This window comes from Hibiscus syriacus, unplaced genomic scaffold (genome assembly GCF_006381635.1).
Source record: "Hibiscus syriacus cultivar Baekdansim isolate YM2019G1 unplaced genomic scaffold, ASM638163v2 tig00110560_pilon, whole genome shotgun sequence".
Classification (NCBI taxonomy): Eukaryota; Viridiplantae; Streptophyta; class Magnoliopsida; order Malvales; family Malvaceae; genus Hibiscus; species Hibiscus syriacus.
In genome coordinates this window covers 539,260-562,865 of record NW_024062781.1, presented here as the reverse complement: position 1 = coordinate 562,865, position 23,606 = coordinate 539,260, and the positions used below count along the sequence as shown (strand labels likewise).

General features: G+C 34.0%; 3 protein-coding genes and 1 pseudogene across 4 annotated transcripts; 3 read left to right on the top strand and 1 right to left on the bottom strand.

Annotated features, from left to right (window-relative positions):
* Window positions 1–1,311: 1,311 nt before the first annotated feature.
* Window positions 1,312–4,211, top strand: LOC120132333 (EIN3-binding F-box protein 1-like). Its single transcript, XM_039149115.1, has 2 exons — window positions 1,312–1,810; window positions 2,258–4,211. The coding sequence occupies exons 1-2, from the start codon at window positions 1,786–1,788 to the stop codon at window positions 4,168–4,170; spliced, it is 1,938 nt and encodes a 645-aa protein (XP_039005046.1). The 5' UTR covers window positions 1,312–1,785; the 3' UTR covers window positions 4,171–4,211.
* Window positions 4,212–6,870: 2,659 nt separating this feature from the next.
* On the top strand, window positions 6,871–7,708 carry LOC120132332 (stellacyanin-like). Its single transcript, XM_039149114.1, has 2 exons — window positions 6,871–7,125; window positions 7,219–7,708. The coding sequence occupies exons 1-2, from the start codon at window positions 6,927–6,929 to the stop codon at window positions 7,542–7,544; spliced, it is 525 nt and encodes a 174-aa protein (XP_039005045.1). The 5' UTR covers window positions 6,871–6,926; the 3' UTR covers window positions 7,545–7,708.
* Window positions 7,709–14,809: 7,101 nt separating this feature from the next.
* LOC120132329 lies at window positions 14,810–16,395 on the bottom strand (annotated as a pseudogene).
* Window positions 16,396–17,685: 1,290 nt separating this feature from the next.
* Window positions 17,686–21,318, top strand: LOC120132330. Of its 2 annotated transcripts, none has more exons than XM_039149111.1 (5): window positions 17,686–18,146; window positions 18,595–18,754; window positions 19,485–19,708; window positions 20,587–20,760; window positions 20,909–21,318. In XM_039149111.1, the coding sequence occupies exons 1-5, from the start codon at window positions 17,970–17,972 to the stop codon at window positions 20,993–20,995; spliced, it is 822 nt and encodes a 273-aa protein (XP_039005042.1). In that variant the 5' UTR covers window positions 17,686–17,969; the 3' UTR covers window positions 20,996–21,318. The 2 variants fall into 2 exon arrangements, with proteins under 2 accessions (XP_039005042.1, XP_039005043.1); XM_039149112.1 differs by having other exon boundaries at window positions 17,712–18,146; window positions 19,491–19,708.
* The last annotated feature ends 2,288 nt before the right edge of the window (window positions 21,319–23,606 follow it).

Below are 23,606 nucleotides of genomic sequence, written 5' to 3'. Positions count from 1 at the left end.
ATAGTTGATTTTTTTTTTAAATTTTCATTCATAATCATTATTTTGTCCCTAAATTTACAACATTTATTTAAAATTTAAATTCTAGACCCTGAACTTAAACAAGATAAATAGTATTAAAGTAGATATGTTTGTATATTAAGTGTTTGACGTATATATCATTATCCGAATGACCCAAAAATGAAGATAGTATTTAATTGATAAATACTAGATACATTGTAATTCGATTAATATTCGAAAAAGATTGCAAATAAAAAGTGAAGCCAACCAATGCTAGAAATTCATGCAATGATTCTCTTGACTCTTTCAATTTGTCAAATTTCACCTGCGTTAGCGGCCATATATTATATATTGGACCTACATTACATAATATCAACTCATAAAACCATTTTTTAAAATAAAGAGGTGATCAAATTCATTGCACATAATTCTCCATTTGTCTTTAACATAACAAGAGATCCTAAAAAGTTCATGCATTTGGGAACCCATTTGCCACTTTACTTCCCATACTCGTTGTTTTATTTATTTTCTATTCTCAAAATTAAAGTGATGTGAGGTTCAACGGCTGCTAAATCTACTCACAATTATCATTTAGAAAGTGCAATTTTATAGGTTGTTTAAAATATGTCAAAAGTTACATACGACGTGACGCACTTATGAAATTTCACCTATCAAGTCAGTTAAAATGTGCCCTATAAAATGACCCTTACAAAAAGTATAACCACATGATGAAAAAGGGTGTTATTTTTTTAATACTAAAAGTATTATTAGTGTAAAAATGGACGAAAATTAGTTTCCAAAATAATTCTGAAAGAGTTCCACTAATGTTGTTATAAATTGTGTACTGGTACATGAACTTTCTTTTTGCATTATCAATTGTTACCCCTTAATTTTGATATTATTTTAAGCATTTTAGGATAATAATTATATAATTTAATTTAATTAAAAAATATTATTGATTTTTTATAATTATAGATATTTGACTCATTATGAATGTGATTTATTTTTAGTTTTATTTATTGTTGAATAATTTTTTAAGAGACATTTTATTTTGGTCAAGTGGTTGATGAATAAAACCATTGACAAATTAATCAAAGATAATGAAAAACACTCACTTATACAACTTGTTCTTGAAGCATCGAACAAGTCGTCGTTTTCCCTTTCTTTTCATTAATAAATATTTCATTTAATTTAACCAATAAAACAAATTACCGATCTTATCTACTTAAATATCAATTAAATTTAAGCCGTTGGAAGTAAAATTTATACCTAATATAGATCAGCATAATGGAAAATAAGTCGGCATGCAGAGTCCCAAAATAATTACGTAGTATCTGCATAGATTTCAATGGCAAGTAGGCCGCCGTAACTGGGTGTTTGGTTGGACTCGGCGAGAAAGAGAGAGAAAATAAAAGAGAAAACGGGCTCCAAGAAAGATTCATTGCATGTGCAGTGCATAAGTTGTCAGATAATGTATCTGCAGCAAAGAATTTTAGATAAGTAATCAGATAGAAATTTCTTAACACGGCATTTTTCGTTTTTATCTTTTCCCAAACCAAATATATAGAACTATGGTATTCTGTTTCGGCTAACACAGATTTCCCTTCTTCTTCCTCTACGTATTCCTTTTTCTCCCCGTTTAAGTATTCTTACGTCGGAACAAGTTCTGATGCATTCAAGCTTTCAAGGGATACACTTGGTCTGCGTTCTTCTCGCGTTTTCTCTTTTTGGGTGTTTTATTTTCGGGTCGGAGGATTATCTGAAAGGTTTATTCTTTGGGATTCAACCATGCCTGCTCTTGTTAATTACGGTGGTAAGCTTTTTTTTTTCCTCTTCTTTTTTGTTAGTTAAGATTGGGTTTGGGTTTATAGAGATGTTTATGTTTATTAGATCGATTATATATACTTTGAAATATAAGCATGATATGGAGATAGCTTCTAAGTTGTAATAATCATCTATGTTGATATGAATATCCTTTATTCGGGTTATTTTTTATATGCTATCATATTAAGCACAATAGAGGTCTGATTCTGATATTGGTTTCAGCTAGTGTTAGTTATATGAATATGTATTGTAAGGTTTGGATCCTTGAATATTTGCATCAAAAGTTGGAAGCTTTTACCAAATAGTCTGCTGTACGATTGTTCTTGGAAGGGGGGAAATATTGTTGTAGGAATATGTCTGATTTTCTCATGGATTTTTCATTTCGAAGTATCCTTTGAGTTGGTGTGTGATGATGATATGTTTGCTGGAATTTCAGATGATGATGATTTCTACTCCGGGGGTTCCTTTTATACAAAGTCCAGTGACTTGGGTAGATTGTGTTCAATCAGTTCCCAATTGGACGTGTACTACCCTCCTCATAAAAGAGCTCGTATTGGTGCCCCGTTTCTCTTTGGAGAAACAGAGGTCGAGCATAATAAGCAACCATCAATCGATGTTCTTCCTGATGAATGCCTTTTCGAGATCTTTAAGCGCATTCCTGGGGGCAGAGAAAGGAGCTCCTGTGCTTGTGCCTCAAAGCACTGGCTTATGCTTATGACCAGCATCCGTAAGGGCGAATATGAGTCATCCAAGGTGGTCAAGGAAAATATTAGTTCAAGCTCTGATGATGTTGAGACTATCTCGTCTGGGGAAGCTGATGGTTATCTTTCAAGGTGCTTAGAAGGAAAGAAAGCAACTGACATGAGGCTTGCTGCGGCTGCTGTTGGAGCGAGCGGTCATGGTGGTTTGGGAAAGCTTTCTATTAGGGGAAGCAGCTCTTCGTGTGGAGTCACTAATTTTGGGCTATCTGCTATAGCCCGTGGTTGCCCTTCTCTCAAGGTACTTTGTTTGTGGAACGTCCCGCATGTTGGAGATGATGGTCTGTCTGAAATAGCTAAAGAATGTCATTCGTTGGAGAAGCTTGACCTTTGCCAGTGCCCTTCTGTTTCAAACAAGGGGCTAATTGCCATCGCAGAGAACTGCCCTAATTTGACTGCTCTGAGCATCGAATCTTGCCCAAAGATTGGTAATGAGGGCCTCCATGCTATTGGAAAGCTCTGCCCCCAGCTGCATGCCATCTCTATCAAGGACTGCCCACTTGTTGGCGATCATGGAGTATCAAGCCTGCTGTCATCATCTTCTTCTGTCCTTTCAAAGGTTAAGCTTCAGGGTTTGAGCATCACAGATTTTTCTCTTGCTGTGATTGGACACTACGGCAAGTCTGTGACAAATTTAGTTCTCAGTGGTCTACAAAATGAGACCGAGAAGGGATTTTGGGTGATGGGTAATGCTCAGGGCCTGCAAAAATTGGTCTCTTTGATGATTACTTCTTGCTGTGGGGTAACTGATGTTAGTCTTGAAGCCATTGGAAAGGTGTGCATAAACCTGAAGCAGATGTGCCTTCGTAGGTGTTTCTTTGTTTCTGGTGATGGATTGGTGGCTTTTGCCAAGTCTGCAGGTTCTCTTGAGTGCCTGCAATTGGAAGAGTGCAACAGGGTCACTCAAGCCGGAATTATCGGTGTTCTCTCAAACTGTGGATTAAAATCTCTTACCATAGTGAGGTGCATGGGCTTTAAGGATATATCATTGGGAGCTCCTTTGTCCTCCCCATGCAATTCCCTTAAATCATTGTCTATAAGGAACTGTCCTGGATTTGGAACTGTCAGCCTGGCTTTGGTAGGCAAATTGTGCCCTCAACTTCAGTATATAGATCTGAGCGGGCTATGCGGCATCACAGATGCAGGTCTTCTGCCTCTTCTACAGAATTGTGAGGCAGGACTTTTAAAGGTGAATCTGAGTGGCTGCTTAAATTTGACCAACGAGATCATTTTAGCCTTGACGAAAATACATGGTGCAACCCTCGAAATGCTCAATCTTGATGGTTGCAGGAGGATTACAGATGCAAGTTTGGTTGCAATTGCAGACAATTGTGTTTTCCTAAGCGACCTGGATGTGTCAAGGTGTGCAATCACCGATGCTGGTGTTGCTGCCTTGTCTCATGCAGAGCAACTGCATCTGCAAGTCCTTTCGTTTTCGGGTTGTTCTGGAGTAACAAACAAAAGCTTGACCTTCCTGAAAAAATTGGGCAAGACCCTGATGGGGCTGAATCTCCTGCAATGCAATTCAATCAGCACTCAAACCGTTGACCTGCTCATGGAGAGCTTGTGGAGATGTGATATCCTTTTCTGATCGTGGGTTGAAGGCGCTGTTAAGCCAGATCCGAACAACTATACTTACGGCATTAAAGGCAGTAGAAATATTGAACTCATGTAGTCAACTCACACATGTAGCAACATTCAGCACAGTTTTTTTGGTTGGACCAAGTAGCCATGCCTGTTGCTCTGTGGCTTGGTGTTTTTCCGGGGACTTTTGGCTGTGTGACAGATGGCCTATCCATCTCAATTTTTGCAGGACTTTTTTTTCCTTCAGTCCCTTTGAAATTATGTTGTTCGGATCAGTCCATAAACATCTTTCATTTAAGAGTCTTCAAGTGTTTCCTTTTGTAATTTTAACTCCATAGCGTGGTTGCTTTGAGAAGTTCCATGATTAGGTGCTCCAGATTGGTGTGCTTCGGCTATGGCAGTGGATCTCTCATCTGCCATAACAATCTTCATTTTGGTTGTTTTTTCTTTTCATGTTTTACGAGTGTTGTAGGCCTTGTAGGGTTATCCTTGTATATGAATCGTACAACTGCAACCACTGTGTTATATGATCAACGAAGCGTCGAAGCTTTCATTTGGATCTCATGAAAGAGTTCACAATTTCAGAAGGCTATTTAATGATAGCCCATGGGGCAAGAAAAACTCATAACACATATAAAAAAATTATTTTTTTAAGATGGACACATAAATTAATAAATAAAAAAATTTATACATAAACACAATAAAATTTCAAGTTGAATACATTTAATAAAAATAAACAAATAACTAAAAAAACTCTAATTTCATTTCAAAGCTCTCATTTTCGTTTCATATTGTCTAACACAGCTTAAATGAGCAAATAATTGCTTGAACTAAATGAGAGGATCAAGTAGAAGCCTAGAAACTTCTGACAATGCCACGTATGTCTACCGACTTCCTCAAAGAAGAAAGAGTTGAAAACCCCAATTCTTCAAAGCAATGTAATTAACAATTGGGTGGACCCAGAAAATTCTGAAAATCCCTACATGCTTTTGTTTTCTAAAGGATAAATTCTATAGATAGTGCCGGTACTATCTGTAAATTCTGGATTTACTCTTTATAGTTTAATTCAGTTATTTCAAATTTTAATCCTAATTCAGATCATAACTGTGGAATTTGTTGAATTCAAATTTTTCATTGGCCCTCCATAATGCATTAGTTGTAGATTCAGTTCATGTTCTCAAATTTGATCATTTAAAATCATATAATTTAATTATATTGTTCTATATTCTGAGTCAGGATTAAAATTTGAATTCATACATTATATAGTATTAAACATGAAATTTGAATTATTAATTAATATATGAAATATTAATATTATTATTTTTAATACAATATCTACATTAGGTATAAACATTTGACGTTGTTCGTTCAAATGTCAAACCAATAATCGGATTGCTACATCATTATCATACCAATCGAATATAAATTCTTAATTTTTTAAGCTGATTTAGATGTTGCAAGTGCATGGGCACGATACTCAAATTCGACAGGTTCTAATTCGATCTGATTGGATCAGATTTTTTTTAAAAAATTGAGTATGGGTAGGGTCTTTTAAAAAATATGTTCGGGTTAGGTCAATTCGGATTTAGGGTGATAAATTCTCGATCCGATCCTACCCAAAAATAATGTAAATTTACCTTATATATTTAAAAATAAATATAATAATTCTTTATATATTATTGTTTTTCAATTAGATCTCTATTTTTATTGAATAAAAATAACATATTTATTTTAAAAAGATCAAATTTGGATTTTATCTAAAAAATTGAGTCGAGTTCATATCGGCAGAAAGTACCCCTAAATCCAATTCGAATCGAATCAAATTTTGAGTAGAGAGTATATATTTTCAATTCGAGTCGAGTTGACTGAAAATCAAATTCGACCTAACCCAACCTGTACCATCCCTACACATGAGACGTACTCTAGTGGTGCCAAGTCTTGCTGTACCATAAATTTGAATAAATTAAAAAAATATATACAAAGTATATATGTACTGGACATATTATATTACTTTTAAATATATCATTCGGTATTCATTCCAATTGTAAGTAAATTTAAATCATATATTTGGATTTGAGCAAAGCAATAAGATTTAGTAGTTAAAATACGAAATATAGAAAATCAATATTTTAATCAAATTCATAATACCTAATTTTAGAGCACGTATATTACGTTGTTGAGTTAATGGAACAGAAGCATCAAAATTCCAGCAGTCAACATTGTTCACCACCACAATCCCATGGTGTTGAAAATCTAAATTAAAGATTAAAACGGACGGTGGCGATGAGTGAATGTTGATTTTTGCAAACTTTTTCTATTTTCATTTAAATTTTTTATTAATCTTAAATAAATAGAAAATAATATATTTTTAAAAATAACTTTCAACTATTTAATATTAAACGTTCATACTCTTGATATATGTTCGAACCCAAAATTTCTAAATAATAATAATAGTTTCTTTATCCGCTTAATTTGTATTTTATTTTTTTAATAAGAGCTTAGCAAGTGTGCCGCGTGTGAATAGCATTCACCAACTGCTCCTCATAAACAAATGGCTATTAATTAATCGACGCCCAAATCTTCTTCAACAACTTCCATGAAACGTGTAACCCAGCCTCCACCACTCTCTATATAAACTATAATCAGAGGGAGGAAGGATAAACATATCCACATTAGAAAAGCAGAGAGCTAAAGATCAAAGGGGCGACTGTCTTTAATTAAGAAGATAACACATTAAATTTATATCCAGGGAGAGAAGAAAAAATGGAGATGAAAATCACGAGCATGGCAGCAGCACTTGTTGCTGTTGTTGTTTTGGCATCAACTGTGTTGCAGAGCACAGATGCTGCAAATTACACCGTGGGAGACACCACCGGCTGGACAGTCCCTCCCGGTGGCGGTAATAGTGACTTTTATGATGAATGGGCCGACAAGAAGAACTTCTTCGTTGGGGATATCCTTGGTGACTTTCTTATATCAATATCAACCTCCGTTACGTTTCTCTTTGATTTTTTTTTTCTTTTGTGACGAAGAATGTTTCAAATTGTTTTTGCAGAGTTCAACTTTGCTACAGACGCACATAACGTTGCCGAGGTGACTGAAGCTGCTTACGACAGATGCAACGGTACCAATCCCATCTCTATGCACAGAAACGGTCCAGCAAGCATTACCCTTAACAGGACCGGAGAGTACCACTTTATTTGCACTGTCCTAGGTCACTGCACCGGCGGACAAAAGCTAAGTGTGAATGTCCGAAGTGGCCCCAGGACTACTTCGACACCTGGTTCAACCCCCAACGGTGGTTCCTCTAGCTCAGCTTCATCACTTGTTGCCGCCGTCTCTGTTGCCATCGTGTCCCTTGCCTTAGTTTCGCTCTGCTAATCTATGTTCAACCCTTTTGCTTGTTTTCTTTTCTATGTTATGAGTTCAGAGTCCAGACTTTGTAGCGTATAAGAGAGACTCTTTCGATTCGTTTTGATTGTTTAAGTTCTACTGATGTTGGAGTGATAGTTTTGTTCGTTTTCAATAAAACGTTTGATTCATTCTATTTCTGCAAAAAAAAAAAAACCCCGACTCTTGTTGCGAGTTATGGCTGATGTGTTTCACGAAAAGAATAATCAAGATAAAGAAGAAACCGCTATCATATATGGTTCTTCTTCTCATTTCTTCTTTCTCTTTTTGGAATGATCTGTGTCAAGTGGCAGCCCCACCGCCCAGCTTTTGTGAAATCTAAAGTTTTTTACTACTAAACGACACATCGGTACCGGCAAAACGACCTAACCCTATCTTGATTGCCTAATCTTTTTACTTCTCCAAGTTCATCTTAACCAATGTTAACTGCCCAGGAGCGTTTTTTACGTCGAAATTTGAACTATTTATCCAACAGGTGTTATCTTAAAACCGATCGGCTATTCCAAGTTTTCTGCTTTGAATTTACCATGCCATGCCAACTTGGAATTTTGCGTATCAATGAAGGGAAAATTCTATTAACATTTTACGAATCATTAATAATGAATATCATTTAACATCATTAATTTAATTTATAAAAATTTAAAATTTTAAAACACTCAACATATAATTTCAAACTAATTAAAATTTTGAATGTAAATTATTTAAAAATAAAATATTAATTAAATTATTTTTTAATATTTATCTTTAAAATTTTAATTAATTTATAATTATATGTTGAGTTTTATAGAATTTTAAATTTTTATATATTAAATTAATGGTTACAACAATATTCATCGTTAGTGGTGCTGAACATGCAAACTCGTCTATCAATGCAATATGTTTTCAGAAATATTTTTCCTACATTTAAATTTTGCTTGACAAATAATGATAATGAAAGCTGTATTCGCATTAGATTTCACGATCAACACAAACACATAGCAGAAATTACAATAAAGACATTGTGAAAAATTAAATACACATCAATTATGTTGTTGTGTTAATGAATACTAAAAGGTTCAACTTCAAATACAGCCCTTAGAAGAGCTTTACCGAACCAACTTCATTATCATGTTAATGAATACTATTAAAAAATGTTGTCAACATATGTAATTAATATATAGTTTCATTTTTCACAACAAAAACTAGCAATACGATGAATTTCATTTTAGTAACATTCATACCAACTGCTGCCGGGAGGATTGCCAATCGATCCATGGTAGTTTGGGTCCCAATTTAGCAACGAGGACGACCCATATCATCAGTTTCTTGAAGCTTCTATTCTCGTGTCAAGTCTGACTTAAAAAAAAAACGTTTTTCCTTGAATTGGGTGAAGAAAATTTGAAGTTATGTGATGAACATAAATTGTTTCACACTACCTGGTATTAAGGCAAGGATTTAAAGAAGAAATAAAATGACAGTTGTCTAGGAGACAACATCCCATGTCAAGGCCTAAAATTGCTTCAATCGGGAAATCTTTCCTAGTCGATTTCCCAGTCCAACTATTTTTCTTAAGATTTATTGTGATGGAGATTTCTTGCTACCCATTAGTGTAGGTAACATGAATATCAACAATTCTACCATGTTATTACATTGCTATCTTCCGTTGCTTCAATTTAGGATTTCTGATATAAAAACTGAAGAATTGGGTACACGAATGAAGGGGGAGATTTGGATTTGAAAGAATAAGGTTGATTGTGTTTGAGTTGATATTGGAAATCAAAGATTGATTGATTTTAAAGGGTTGAAGGCCTGATTTTATGAGGATTTCAGTAATTTATGCTATTGGTTTAGAGTTTTTTGATGAACTGGAAAGGGATTTTCCCAATATTCCTACGATTTTTGTTGTTGAAATCGTTGCTATTGATTACCAGGAACTGCCATGAAATTAAGGATGAAAGCTTGGTTTCAATCTTGGTTTATTCTATGACCATTGTGATTGATGGATTAGGAAGAAGTTTATTTTTTCATTGGGTGTAATTGTTTACTTAATTTTTTTTTGTTAGTGCCACATCATCCGGTTAACACATCAATAAAATTATCCTAGGTGGAAACAATTGGTGTCCAAATCAGCATAAACTAACAGTTTTGTTAGTCAAGATAGTCAAATGTACAAATTAATGCAATTAAACAACTTTGGTGGTAAAATTAATGAAAAAATATGATATGAGCGAAATTGATAAATTTGATCTACTATAGAAACATCGGCGACCTTTAAGACAAAAAAATTATACATACATGAGTATAGCATTTTTATTAATATACATCCAAATTTATGATTTAAACGTTAAACTTAGAAATGATAATGAATTGGATCGAATTTATATTTTAGTAGGTTCCAGGTGCTTTCTTTTTACAAACTAATCTCTTTCGTTCCAAGTATCCATTTCTTTTACTCGTGATGTTGCTCAGAAAGGAAGTGCAGTCTTTGCTAGCTAATTTGCAAATCTTTCTATTAACACTTCCGCTCGATTCACAGCTATACTATTTTATTGGTTTTTGCTAGTGCAGTCGATTTCTGATAACCAATCTTGCTTGTCTAGCAGTCTTGATTTTGCTATTGGACTGGGTTGGCTCCTGCATCGTGGGCTTCCATTTGATTTGGTGTATGGGCTCAAGTGTCAAAGAGATTTTTTAGAAGGTCTGTGATATGAAAGCCTCGGTTAACCTGGTATACGTTTGCCGCATACTTGCCAGTTTCTTGCTTTCAGATGAATGTAGTTGGCCCTTGAGAACCTCATACCGGAGGTAAATACTAAATAATCTAATGCCCCTTTAAGAAAGTCCGCTTAAAAGGTGAAATTGTATCCATTTGTGCCTGAATCTTTTACAAAAGCAAAAGGTTTCTATTAACCACTTATCGCGGAACACTTTTTTTTGTTTGTTTTTTTTTTTTGGGGGGGGGGGGATAGATTATAGGAGGTAACCTCTGCTCTCTCCCATGTGTGGTGTGGACACACAGTTGTCAACTTGATTACTAGTAAACTCGAGATCCTGAAGAGAGTGGTGTGTCTATCTTGTCTCCACAAAATGACAACCGAGTTTGGCCTACTTGCCTTGAATGATTTAAACATACACCCCCACCCACGGTTTTGTTAAAAGCTTAAATCTTGCTTCAGTGCTCTCAAATGCACTTTCTTGGTCCTTCCTACCAGAAACTCAGAAGAAAAAAAAGTTCAACAGCTTCTTTAGTGTTACGGTGCATAATTGCCATTGATCTTGGCGTTAGGCCGATTTAGTTTGATGATTAGCTCAGATATTAAGACTGAGAAATCACATTTTACTGTATTTATAATGTTAGATGTAATATTTTTGAAATAGGATAAAACTTAACATTTTATATCTTAAAAGACTGAAAAAAGTGATGTTTTTGCACTTTGGATTTTAGATTTTATTTTAACTCAAGCAAATCAAACTTAAAAATCAAAAGTCATTCAACAACTCTCTTTCATTGGAGAAATGCTAAAAAAGATTGTTGGCTTTTGGTGATAAAAAAGAATAAAAGCCGACAACGATGATCATGGACCATTCCCATACGACTTGAAGAAATCTATGCACGGCATGATCAGTAAGAAACACGGGTGTCTCTTTGTCCCACCCCTTTAATCAACACTTTGAATTATCAAACAACCCAACCTTGGATAATGGATATCGATGTTCCCACTCTTCGTTTTTGGAGAATCTGTACACATTTTCATTAATATATATTTATTCCTTCACTTGAAACCGTAACTCTTGTCACACAATTAAAGGCATGTGCTGGGTCAAAATCATAATAAAAATGACAACGTAAAGGGGGGGAAATGGCTAAATGTTGTGATATACTATACCTTTTGACCTATCCTCCATTTCTTGAGGAAAAGAAAATGAGATTAAATAATAAAAAATGGGTCCTAGGAACTGGTGATGAGCGAATGAAATGGTTGAAGGCGTGGGAAAATCTGTAATTGGTCAGTGGCACGCCCATAATCATGAGTTTGTGAGAAGAAGAAGCTTTATTTTTTAAATATTAGAAAATGTTGCTTTTTTAAACAGTTCCCAAAATCTTCAAGGCGAAGAAGAAGATGAAATAGTGGCCTGACTATCCCTCTTTGAAAGAAAGGAAAAAGAAAAGAAAGCAAAATCCAAGGAGTGTGTTCCCTGGTGCAGGTCTCCTTTAGCGCTGGTGTCTCCGCTTTGGGTTGTCGGCAATGCAAGGCCAAATCTTTGCCCTTTTACTATTCGCTGCGCGCCTGCCGTCGGTGCCACTTTTAGCCCCGATATATGAGATTATACGTGTCTATCTATACTGAACTCAACATTTTAACATAGATCAGTATATGTATTGATGAGTTTCTCTGTAAATAATTATGAACATCATAATGTACGGATAAACCCCGATCGATGTATGATCCTCAAAACCATCTTACTCTCTTTGCTCTTTTACATATAGAATTCATTAGATTTGTTTATACGGATATGTACGTAGAAGCCAACTATCATATTGTCTTGATTAATCCAATGCAAACAGGACATAGAAAGGTGGCGGTGTTTTATAATAATAATAATAATAATATAATATAAATTCTAAGAAAAAAGAAGAAGAAGGTAGCATGGAAAGGAGTTGTTTTGTTAGTAGGGTTCATTCCTTTTTTCTTTTGAGGAGAATATTTCCAGGTGCATGCGCAAGTGAAGGAATTTGATTTTCATTGAGTACAAATTAAGCATGGCAAATCCTAGAAAGTAAATTTTGCTCGCAGAACATCATTTCCCTCACCTCTCAATCTCATCAAAATTTCGTAATCGAAATTTTAAATTATGATTAGAGATACATTTCCGGTAACATTATAGTTATTACGATAAATATCTACATTAAATATTTAGTGCAAAAATTAAAATAATCATCATAATACCGTGTTCTAACCTCTATTTAAATTATTAATCTCCCTCTTAATCCTTCTCTCGTGCATCAAATAAAGTTAGAGCTATATTGATCATCGTTCACAATCTCCTAACTTCCGTTTGTTTTCTTTTTGAACCCTAATTGAGTTAAACCCTTCGAAAAACAAGCCTTGTTTTTTATTGATTTGAGCGGTACTCTATGATAAACAGCAGTGATCATATATATATATAATCAATGTTTTCAAGCATAGTTTGCTGAAAACTTTGAGGATTACTGTAAGACACTTTTTAATCAACAGAAGAGTGTCTCCTCCATTTGTCTTTTGTTATGTCTTAGTGCACCAAGAAACATCATATTATTACTGTGTTTGTCGTGTTCATGGATCATATTTGATTTTGATTACCTCTTTCTGTAATTGCTTTAATCGGCCCATTCTTGTTTTGTTTTTTTAGGTTCCTCATAATTAATTTCATTGACTGGACATGCTAATAGTTTAGCACCAAAATTGCCTTGATTTCGACACAGTTAATGAAGGAATAAAGATCATGATATTAGGGATCCCACTTTGTCATAATCATTCCCAACCACCAAAAAAACCGCCATGATCTCCACCTTCTACTCCATGAAGGCAGGCTTCTTTTGGCCTACCAAAAACACTGGAAAAGAGGATCAAATTTTTGATGTCATGGGGCCATATCTAACTCTTTATTATTCAAGTACCCTTTCTCTTGTTGGTTGCTAAGGGCGATATAAGCAGGCATGCAAAGTGTATAAAAGCTGCAAACTCTACAAACATCGATCGGGGTGTGTTTCACATTGCATTAGTGGGATGAAGGTTTAGATTTGGTGGTTTGCTTGGGAAGCAAAAGAAAGAAAGCGATGTTGGTGAGGTTCAATCCGAAGACGGATTTACGCATGGATTAGGCTGTAAAATACGATCTCAGATTGAGCCGCGCCAATATCACTTTCCACACACCTCCTAATTTGCTTCCAAACTCCCCCTCTACTTCTTCTTCACTATATATTTGGTTTCAAGTTTTGTTTTGTTTATGTTGTCTTTTCGTTGAATTCATCTTGAGCTTGCCTTTTATCGTCGGTTGATTTTATAGCAGAAACTATCACTGGTATTTCTGGTTTATCGTCGAGACACAGGTACGTGTAAGTTCATCTGGTTTATCGTTGCCTTTTATCATTTCCAATAGTGGAGTTGTCGTAATAACAAGTTAAAATCCATTAATCTGTAATGAGATATAATTTCACTGTTGCATTATCCGGTAAATTAATTATTGTAATTGAATGGCTGCATATCACGACGAAATAAATTTTATATTAGTTTATTTGATGTATTGTTTATTTAGTTTATTACTAATAATTCGAATGATAATATTTTATTAACAATTAAAGTTATTTTACATTTATTTTTTATTAAGATGATTTTATTTAATTCATTTATAATATATATATATATATATATATATATATATATTATCATAAAAATTATTATATGTTTAAAAGATCATGAGAATTAAACATGTGATCTTCTAAAAAAGTTAGGCTTTCAAAAGTATATTAAATGATTTGTTTAGAAGGTCACGTTTAATTATCATGACCTTAAAACTCTAGTAGAGTTAACAACACATTAACGAAAAAATTAAAATAAAATGTTATTAATTGTTTGAGAATTAATATAAAATGTTTTAAAGTTTAGTTTTAATATATATATATATATAGTTTAAACTATATTTTTATTTTGTGTTATTTAAAATTTTATCTTAAAATTAAATTTAAATCCCTAAAATTTTTCTTAGGTTTGTACTACGTACTTCTAATTTTTAAAATTTTGAATTTTTTTATTAATTTGTCAATATGAGATTCGAAAGAAAAAATACAATCAAATTTAATGTTTTGAATGTTTTCTTTTGGAAATAAACTAATATATATATATCATTAATTTTTTTTTGTGTATGGATGATATATTATGAACCTTTAAATTTTTATGTATTTCTTATGCAATTATATATATATGAACTGAGTATCAGTAACTCGAAAGTACGAGTGTCCGAATTTGACAGGTACCCAACTACCAGGTACTCAGACTTAACAGGCTCTAATTATAATTACGATAAAATCAGAAACCCGACGCGGGGCCAGAGCCAAACACAGTCCAAGGCCGAGAGCAGATCCAGATTTCTCTTTACTGGGTATTGGCTCGTTATTGATGGTGTACAGCATAATACTCCCTAAAGCTACCCAAATGGAATGGTTTCTTTTTCTTTAAGCAAAAAAAAGTTTCCCACGAGGACGTGCCAATGTAACTAAACCACTCGAGGAAATGATTTGCAGAATCAAGTAAAGCTCAGAAAGATTCCAGATTGAATCCCATACAAAATACGTTCCTGACATCTAAGGCAGATGTAAGCTAATTGCCAGGCTTTAAGCATCCATTTAAGAGAATAATTCAGCTCCAAACGGGGATCCACCAATTGGTAAAGCTTTCTCTTGTCAACTAAATACGGCCGAGCCCAAGCAACCAGATTCTGCTCCCCACTAGGATGCTTCTTGTCCATCGATCTTCGCCCGGTCAAAATGTCGAAGCTGTATACATCACTCTCAGATGTCAAGTGTCCTGAGAGTTAAACATAAACCCAAATGTTAAAATCAAGTTCCCTTCTTTCAATTGCTTCAGATCATGTCCGAGAAGTTTAGTATCTGTCATAACATACTCTGGTGCAGCATAACCATAGGTTCCAACAACTCTAGTAGAAACATGTGTTTTATCACCTTGAGGATCAGCTTTTGCCGGACCAAAATCCGAAAGCTTTGCATTACGTTCCTACAATAATAATTTACATGCGAACGATTCCATGAAATGAAGGATTTGAGTTGACATAATAAGAAGTACATACCGAATCAAGTAAAATGTTGGGTGTTTTAAAATCTCTGTAAACGACTGGTTCTGGGCCACCATGGAGAAAGGCCAATCCTTTTGCTGCCCCAAGTGTGGTCTTAATCCTATTTGACCATGGAAGAGGTATTGTCCCTTCGCAAAATTAGACAACGTCAATATTTCTTTCATGTGAACTTTTATATCTAGCTGAATTTACTGTCGACTAGGGCCGATTCACAGATGATCTAAAATGAGTTTGAAAGACAAAAGGAAAGGAACCATTAGAGACTCACTTCTAAAAAGATGGTTTTCGAGACTTCCGCGGGTAAATTCATATACAAGCAACCGCCGGTTGCCTTCAATGCAGTAACCGATAAGTTTAACAAGGTTAGGATGATGAAGTTGTCCAAGGAAGTCGACCTCAACCTGCAAAAGAATGAACCCAGGTCTCTTTCAAGTTTGAATCTACTATATATATATACACTAACCACCCATTCTCTATGGCCTTGAAGGCCATCTGGCTTCAAACTCTTGACAGCAACTGTGATGCCAGAACCTGGTTTGGCCGGTGCTGTCCCATTTTCCTCTATCTACCCTTTGAAGACATACCCAAAACCACCTTCACCAAGTATGATGTCAAGCCTAAAGTTCCCCGTTGCAGATTTTAGTTCCTGATAAATAAATTGAAGAAGCTGGTTGGTTGATGTTGGTGGACGAGGACAATCAAATGAAAGATGAGCTTCATTTGTGGGCAGTGCTCTCTATTACTAGCATTAAGACATCTTGTCTATGTAGCTGCATACAAAATGAAATCAGAATCTAAGCAACACCTGGGATTAATATCAGAAATCACAAGTAAACATTAGAAAAAGCAAAGGAACGAAAGAAAATACCAGCATCATAAACAAGGCTGGTGCGAGGGATTGTGTTGGCAGAGTGAGACAAGCAGAAGAAGAAGAGTTGCAAACGCCGCGTTTCAAGAAAGCCCAACAGCCACAGTTGTTATCAGCCATGAAGAACAAGTTAGGAAGAGAAGGTGTTATAGCTAACGTGTACGTTAAACAAGTGAAGTAGAAGAAGTTACTATAATTGCATGAGATTAAACGAACGGTGGATGGATAAAAATAAAATCATAAAACACATGAACAAAATGGAATTCCAAGGTGCTTTGGGAGATGGAAAAGCAAATTTGATAAGGTCCCCTAGCTGGAAAGAAGGGTTGCCCATTGCCCCCACTAAGCCGAATGGGTCCTTAATTCTCCAACCCTTGGATCCACCACCAATGGTGTAGGCTTCAGAATAGAGGTGAAAGGCTCACCAGTTTTACCCCACTCAAGCTCATCATATTGAGTAAACAAGATGCCCTACTTTTGGAGGTCTCCATCATATAATTGGTACTATACGAGAAACATCAAGAGCTTTACACACAGGTGTTACAATCAACTTACATTTTTTAGATTCAACAGATTTTAATAATATAAATTTGATATATATTTTTAACAAAATAAAACTCAACAGATTTGATCATTATTGTTTGAATCTTATATTTTTAAAATAATTAAATTAAAGGTAAACTACACTCATGATTACTTAATCACAGGAAAATTCTAATTTGATCATCAATCTTTTAATTTTGTCAATCTAACCACTTAATGTATCAATCAAGCTAACCAACTTTATCATTTAATGCAAATACTGACATGATAATGAACAAAATTGATATAATTATACATTTGATCATCATTATTTACACATTCAATCATTAATTTAATTAAAAAATAAGACATAATTAATAGAATGCGTAAATAATAAGGACTAAATGTATAATTATATAAACTTCTTAACTATCACGTATGTTCCTCTGTCAAATGCTAATGGCAAGTAACTTGATTGATATAATCTAAATAGTTAAATTATCTAATTGATAAAATTAAAAGATTGATGGTTAATTAAAATCTCCTCATAATTAAGTGTCGTGGATGTCGTTTACCCAAAAAATTAAATTCACAATTTATGCAAGATATTAAATATATGAACTAACACAAGCATTTGACCTCCTTAGTAGGATCTTCCAGTTTTAACCCCTCCTAACTAAAACTAAATCCAATAAAAGAAGAACACGTTTCGCTTGTTAATATGTTTTCATTCCAACGTGTATAATTTTAATTGGTCGGTTATCCAATCCACGGTGCTTCCCTATCAGCTCCCCCATCGAATTCAATCCAAGTATTTTTTATCCCTTTTTGTTCCTACTTTTCTTGCGAGCGGCTGCTACGGCTACCTGCCTCCGACCATGATAACAATAAATAAAATTGGGGGAAAATAGAAGGGGAAAAATCAAATTATTTGATGCTACAAGATCATCATAACCATCAACAACAACAGGGATTCCTCTCTATCAAATTTCTACTGATAGAGAGAGAGCAAATCCTAAGTTATTGAAGCCTTTTAGCGTTTCTGTTTTGAGAAAAATCGAGATCGATCGGATCGGAGTTTTTGAAACTGAAATTAGATATTATAAATTTAAAGGGAGGAGGGAGTTGAAGAAAAAATAAATAAAGGCCGTGAGTGCAGGCAATTTGGCTGAAACATGTCTGCCATAGTTTCAGGGAAGAGATCTTTCTTTGAGGAATTGAGCGCGTCACCTCCCGTTTCTAAGAGAATCCGTTGTTCTTCTCGTTTAGTTTCTTCTTTTTCTCTTTCTTCGCCGCCTCCATTATTTTTTATCGATCATTTGATTCCCATGTTCCCTGAAATGGATAAGCAGGTAAGTTTTTCTCTAGTCTTTTTAATACATATATAATGCTTCCGCTTAAGTTTTAATTTCTAGAAAAGAATATTAAATGGAAATTATTTTTATTATTATCATCATTTATTCATTCACAAACTCACTCATTCACTTTTTCTTGTTTGTTTTAATTCTTATATGTAGTTGTTTTACTTCCCTAAAATAGATTTTTTGAAGAGGAATTTTATGGTAAAAGAATTTGGGGATATAATTGTAATTGGAATTTAATTATAATATGCGGTTTAGTTTTCTGTGTAATCAAATCAGTTATCAGGTTCTAAGATCAAATTCCATGTTACATAAAATGTATGGTGACATTCTATGCATGATAACCTTGTATTCTATATTTCTATTATATAAATCGAATTGACTTGAGAATTTCATTTTATTGTATATGAGAAAGGATGTTTTGTTCGTAATGGTTTAGATACTTGAAAGAGTACTTGAAGAATGTGGAGATGATCTGGATTCAGCTATTAGAAGTTTGAATGAGCTTCGTTTAGGATCTGCTGATAGAAATGCAGCTGCTGTCGCTGATGATAAAACTGGTGTAGAATTAAAAGGAAATGATCAACTTCAAGCTCAAGGTATGAATAGAAAATTCCTTTTGATTCAATTTTGATAACTCCAGATTGATATCCATGGCAATTTTGTGTCGTTTGGATTGACCAAGATTTTTAACTTGGTTCTGCATCTCTCTTTGGATTCAGTTCCTAAGATTATTTATTGTGAGACTATATCTTCATCATGTTAACTTTAAGAACTTTTTAGTAGTTTTTTTGCGATTGTATTGCAAAGAAGATTCATTTTACTTGTTTTCGTGAATAACGTGAAGACAGTGGAATGTTTGTATTCAAATGATAACCCTAATGTTGTTATTTGATTCCATGTGACACGTTTGAATAAGTGGTTTGTTTTTGATGGTGGTGTCTTAAGTCTATGAGAGTGCTGTTAGGATGTCTGAACTTAAGAAAGGGTAATTTGTATTGTATGATTCACTAAGAAACTCCAAGGCTTGGGCTTGTTGATAAGTAGGAGTCCCTCCCTTGCCCCTTTCCCTCTCTCCAAATTGCAGAAACCAGAAACCGGCACAAATGTAATGTGCAATATGTGAATCTTTCTTAGCAATTTGATCTGTGTGAACATTGCTAATAAAGTTACTGCTTCTTTTTATGTTATTTGGCTAGCCTAGCAGTTTATATGGATGAGATGCCATTAAAACTAGAATTATAACTTATCTATAGTTCACTGATGAATCATTTTTTAGTTATTTGGCATCAATAGTTGCTTAGTAAGCAGAGGATTATTCCGTTGTAGGTGTAGCTCCAATAGTTGCCAATGGAGATGTTCCGGCTAAGGAACAGACAGTCCCAGAAGTCCTCTCCATGGATGGTTCAGACTGGGTGGAGCTTTTTGTTAGGGAAATGTTGAATGCTTCCAATATTGATGATGCCAGAGCTCGTGCTTCAATAGCACTGGAGGTTTTGGAGAAATCCATTCATGCACGAGCTGGAGCTGAATTTGCCCAAAATTTCCACCAGGTTGGTTCTCATGGTTGTTAAATTTGCTAGTAGTTATCTCCTCTTTTATCCCTGCTATTGCTATATGCCTGATCCTAACTTTTTGTTTGGTAAATAACGTATATCTTCCTAGAAGTTAACCCCATTTTTTTCACGGTAAATAACGTTTCACAAATATCTCAATTAATTATTCCAATCTAGTCACCCTAACATATATCTTCCTAACAATTAATGAAAAATGATATGGTTGTAAACTGCTCCATCGGAATGTTTTTGGCGAATTATCAGCAATTTTGAGACATAAAATTCGAAGAGCTGTTTTAAGCCTGTTGCTGCCACACACCAAGCAAAACTAATCACCCCCAAAACCCCAAGTAAACTCTATCCAAAAGTATGATTTTCCATCAAAAACTTATTACAGAAAAATTTATTAAAACACAAATCAAAGTCTAAAGAGAAAATTTTACTCATGATAACTTTGCTGTAAATCAAGCGAAGATTTGCAAAAAAAAAAAAAAAAAGTACACGTTAGCTGAATTATTTTGCTAATAAGTTTTTCGGGATGAAATCGATTAGTGAGGCTAGATTTTGTATGATTAACAAAATTCAGTGACCTTATTGGTACTCTGAGCAAAAAGTTGGAAATTACAAATATGTATTTGTTATTAAATTGGATCAATACCTCAAATTGAACAAGTACGAGGAAAAGATCCGTACCAGGTAAAGATAGGAAAGTATCTCATCATGACTAAATCTTCAATTTTCTTTTAGATGAGTGATAATTTCAGTGATCCAAATGGGATTTTGGTCAAAGAATACTTATCAATGATGAATTTACTCAGAAAATGGGAAAAGGATTGTTTGAGTTGGAGGATGCTGAGATTGTTACCTGGTTGTAGGAAAATAAGATGCTGAAAGAACAGGTGGAAGCACTCGTTCAGGAAAATACTATTCTGAAGCGAGCTGTTGCTGTTCAGCATGAGCGTCAGAAGGAGTATGAAAGCCAGAGTCAGGAGTTGCAGCATCTGAAGCAAGTAGCATCTCAGTATCAAGAGCAGTTGAGAACCCTTGAGGTTAGCCGCATGAACTCAACTGTTCCATATGCCTATATAATCTATGTGTCTACTCCCATCTTATTTTTCTTGCAACATGATTAAGTAAACGGCTTTGATTGTTTCGGAATCCGATTAAAATTGTTTGATGATCTGACCTCTCCAACAGGTAAACAATTATGCACTGACAATGCACTTGAAGCAGGCTCAGCAAAGTAGCTCCATCCCAGGCCGTTTCAACCCTGATGTCTTCTAGTAATTCTTGGATATGGCTTTTGCAGATGATTTGTGTGCAATTCTGTGCTCGAATCATGACAAAGGCTTTGCTAACAGTATCAAGCTTCCAAAAGTTATATTTTTCTTCAACAAGCATGCTGCCACCAGGTGGTGTGTATTTCCTCCTATATTTACAGAAAAATAGGCTGCAGGAAAAAGATAAGCCTTGATTATTTTAACGAAAGACACGCATGTTACTTTGCATTCCTGATTATTTACTTGAACTAGAACATTTGATATGAAAATATGTTGGTACGCTTCATATCGGCGATCGAGCAAGTGGCGTTTCTAACATATTTGAAACTCTGCATATTTTATATGTATTTAGTCTTGTTATATGTGGGTGATATTTAAGATTGTTTCGGTCTAAATCTGGGTATATTTTAATTATATTAATCTCTTCATTTGTGTATTATAGCGATTGATTCTAATTATATAATATATGATTTTATTGATTATAACCATAATCATGCTCCATTTTACCTCCAATTTCCATGAAGATCAATGTAATATATTCAAAATTGTGATGAACACTTGTGATAATTCATTTAACAATTGAAGAGAGAAATTCTTCTGAACATGTTACCTATTTAATCTCCGGTTAATGGAGAAGAGCTTTTTTTTTTTTACTTTCTGTCAAACAAAAATGTCAATAACGTAACATTTTATTTTTGGATTTTACCCAACCTTCCAAGCAAATGGTGATAGGGGGTAGGGACTAGGGACCATTCTTGCAAACACAAATTATTTAATATTGTTATTGCAAACTAATTACTACTAATTAATTTTTTCACTGCTCGGTTTTCCTTTGCAGCGGGTCTTATTCAACAGAAAGCCCCCCTCTCCTCGTATACAAAGACAACGGGGATTATGAAAATAATCTAGATATAAACAAAATCTGATTAAACAGGTTGGACTCCATCAAAATGGAACACGGAACTTCTTAAAACTCGAGTGAAAACTCATTGATGTCTCATATTTTATTATTTTACCCTGAATGGAAAAGAAAAAGAGGTTATAAAAGAGCTGGAAGCATTTGGTGGATCCAAATTTCATAATTGATGATTGGGTCCTTTCGCTAGAGGTCTGTTGATGGTGGGTCCCATTTTTATTTATTATCTTTTTGTTTTTGCACGAGTACATAAAATAGACGGATTAAAACGAAATATAATGAAATTTGGCACTAACACGATTTAGACATGTAATCCCATTTCTGATGTTTATAGAGAATCTAACATAGAGGCAAGCAGTGTCCCATCAATCAACTCAATGTGTATTATATGATGTGTGCGTGTGGAGATCGTCAAATTTACCCATCTTTGTTCATGATCAGTTTCAATTTCACATTGACGCAGTCAATGCCTAAAATATAACTTTGTCTGCATGAGTTTTGTATGTTTTTTTGGCACATCTTATCCGTCTCAATTACAATTTGAATTATCAAAATTGTATATTATTATTGTTGTTGTAATTTGAATTATTATTATGTTGTTGAGTGAAGTTGAATTCATATGTTTTTATTTAATTTATTTAATTACATTTGATTAAAGTACATTAAAAGTTTTATATTATTTTTTTGTCCTATTAAAATTTTCACTGTTAATTTTTATTTTAAAACTATTAAAGAGTACAAACTAATCGCTGAATAATGAAAATACGATCATAAAAAATTGGTTAAAACTTGAAAAGCAAAATACTATATACAAACAAACACCATTATCGCTTATGAAAGATAAAATAATAATAGAAAATAGATATAATAGTTACAATACTTCAATAAATGCTTTGTACGACAATTCAAATAAAATATATTTAAGATGAATAGAACTTATAACAAAGATAAAAAAAATTTATAAAATAAACGTGACATCAATTTTAACCTTAACCTTAAGAAAAGGAAGTGAACAAAACAAAAATCAATCATCCTAATTACCCTACATTAACCAAAAAAAAAAATCATCCATGGTTTCGTACGAGAGAAAAAACTATTATTTTATATAAAAATAGATCAGATAAAGTTTAAAACTATTAATTGTTTAAAGTTGGGGCTCTTTTTTATTCCTTTCAAATATGGTTAAATTCATTTATTCCCAGTGGCTTACAAAAATGTTCACTCAATGACCTTGTCATTTTACACGGCTGGGTACCCCATCAACGCCAATGTTTGTCCATGAAAATGTCATATCGTTGCATCCAATTTTCAAAAGTTTAGGTCTCTGATATAGATATACAAAAAAAAAAATATTTATTATTCTTACCCTTCAATTTTCAAATAAAGAATTCTTACCCATGTTTTACACAATCCAAAAAGAGCGAATAAAGTATTTTATTTCACAAATTTTCTACAATAATCTCAACAAAAATTCAAGAAAGGTCAAAAACAACCACTTACAGCATCATGATTAGCAATCGACATTGTATATAAGTGTAGGTTAAAAGAGATAAAGCTTAGGGGACCATAAACAGCCAATAAAAAATTAAAAGGAAAAAGAAAAAAAGATGGAAATAACATGGTTGCATGTGATGGGAGTGGGATTTTTTTTTCTTCAATTTGTGTATAATTTTGAATCTGGGTTTCTTTTAATTTTCCT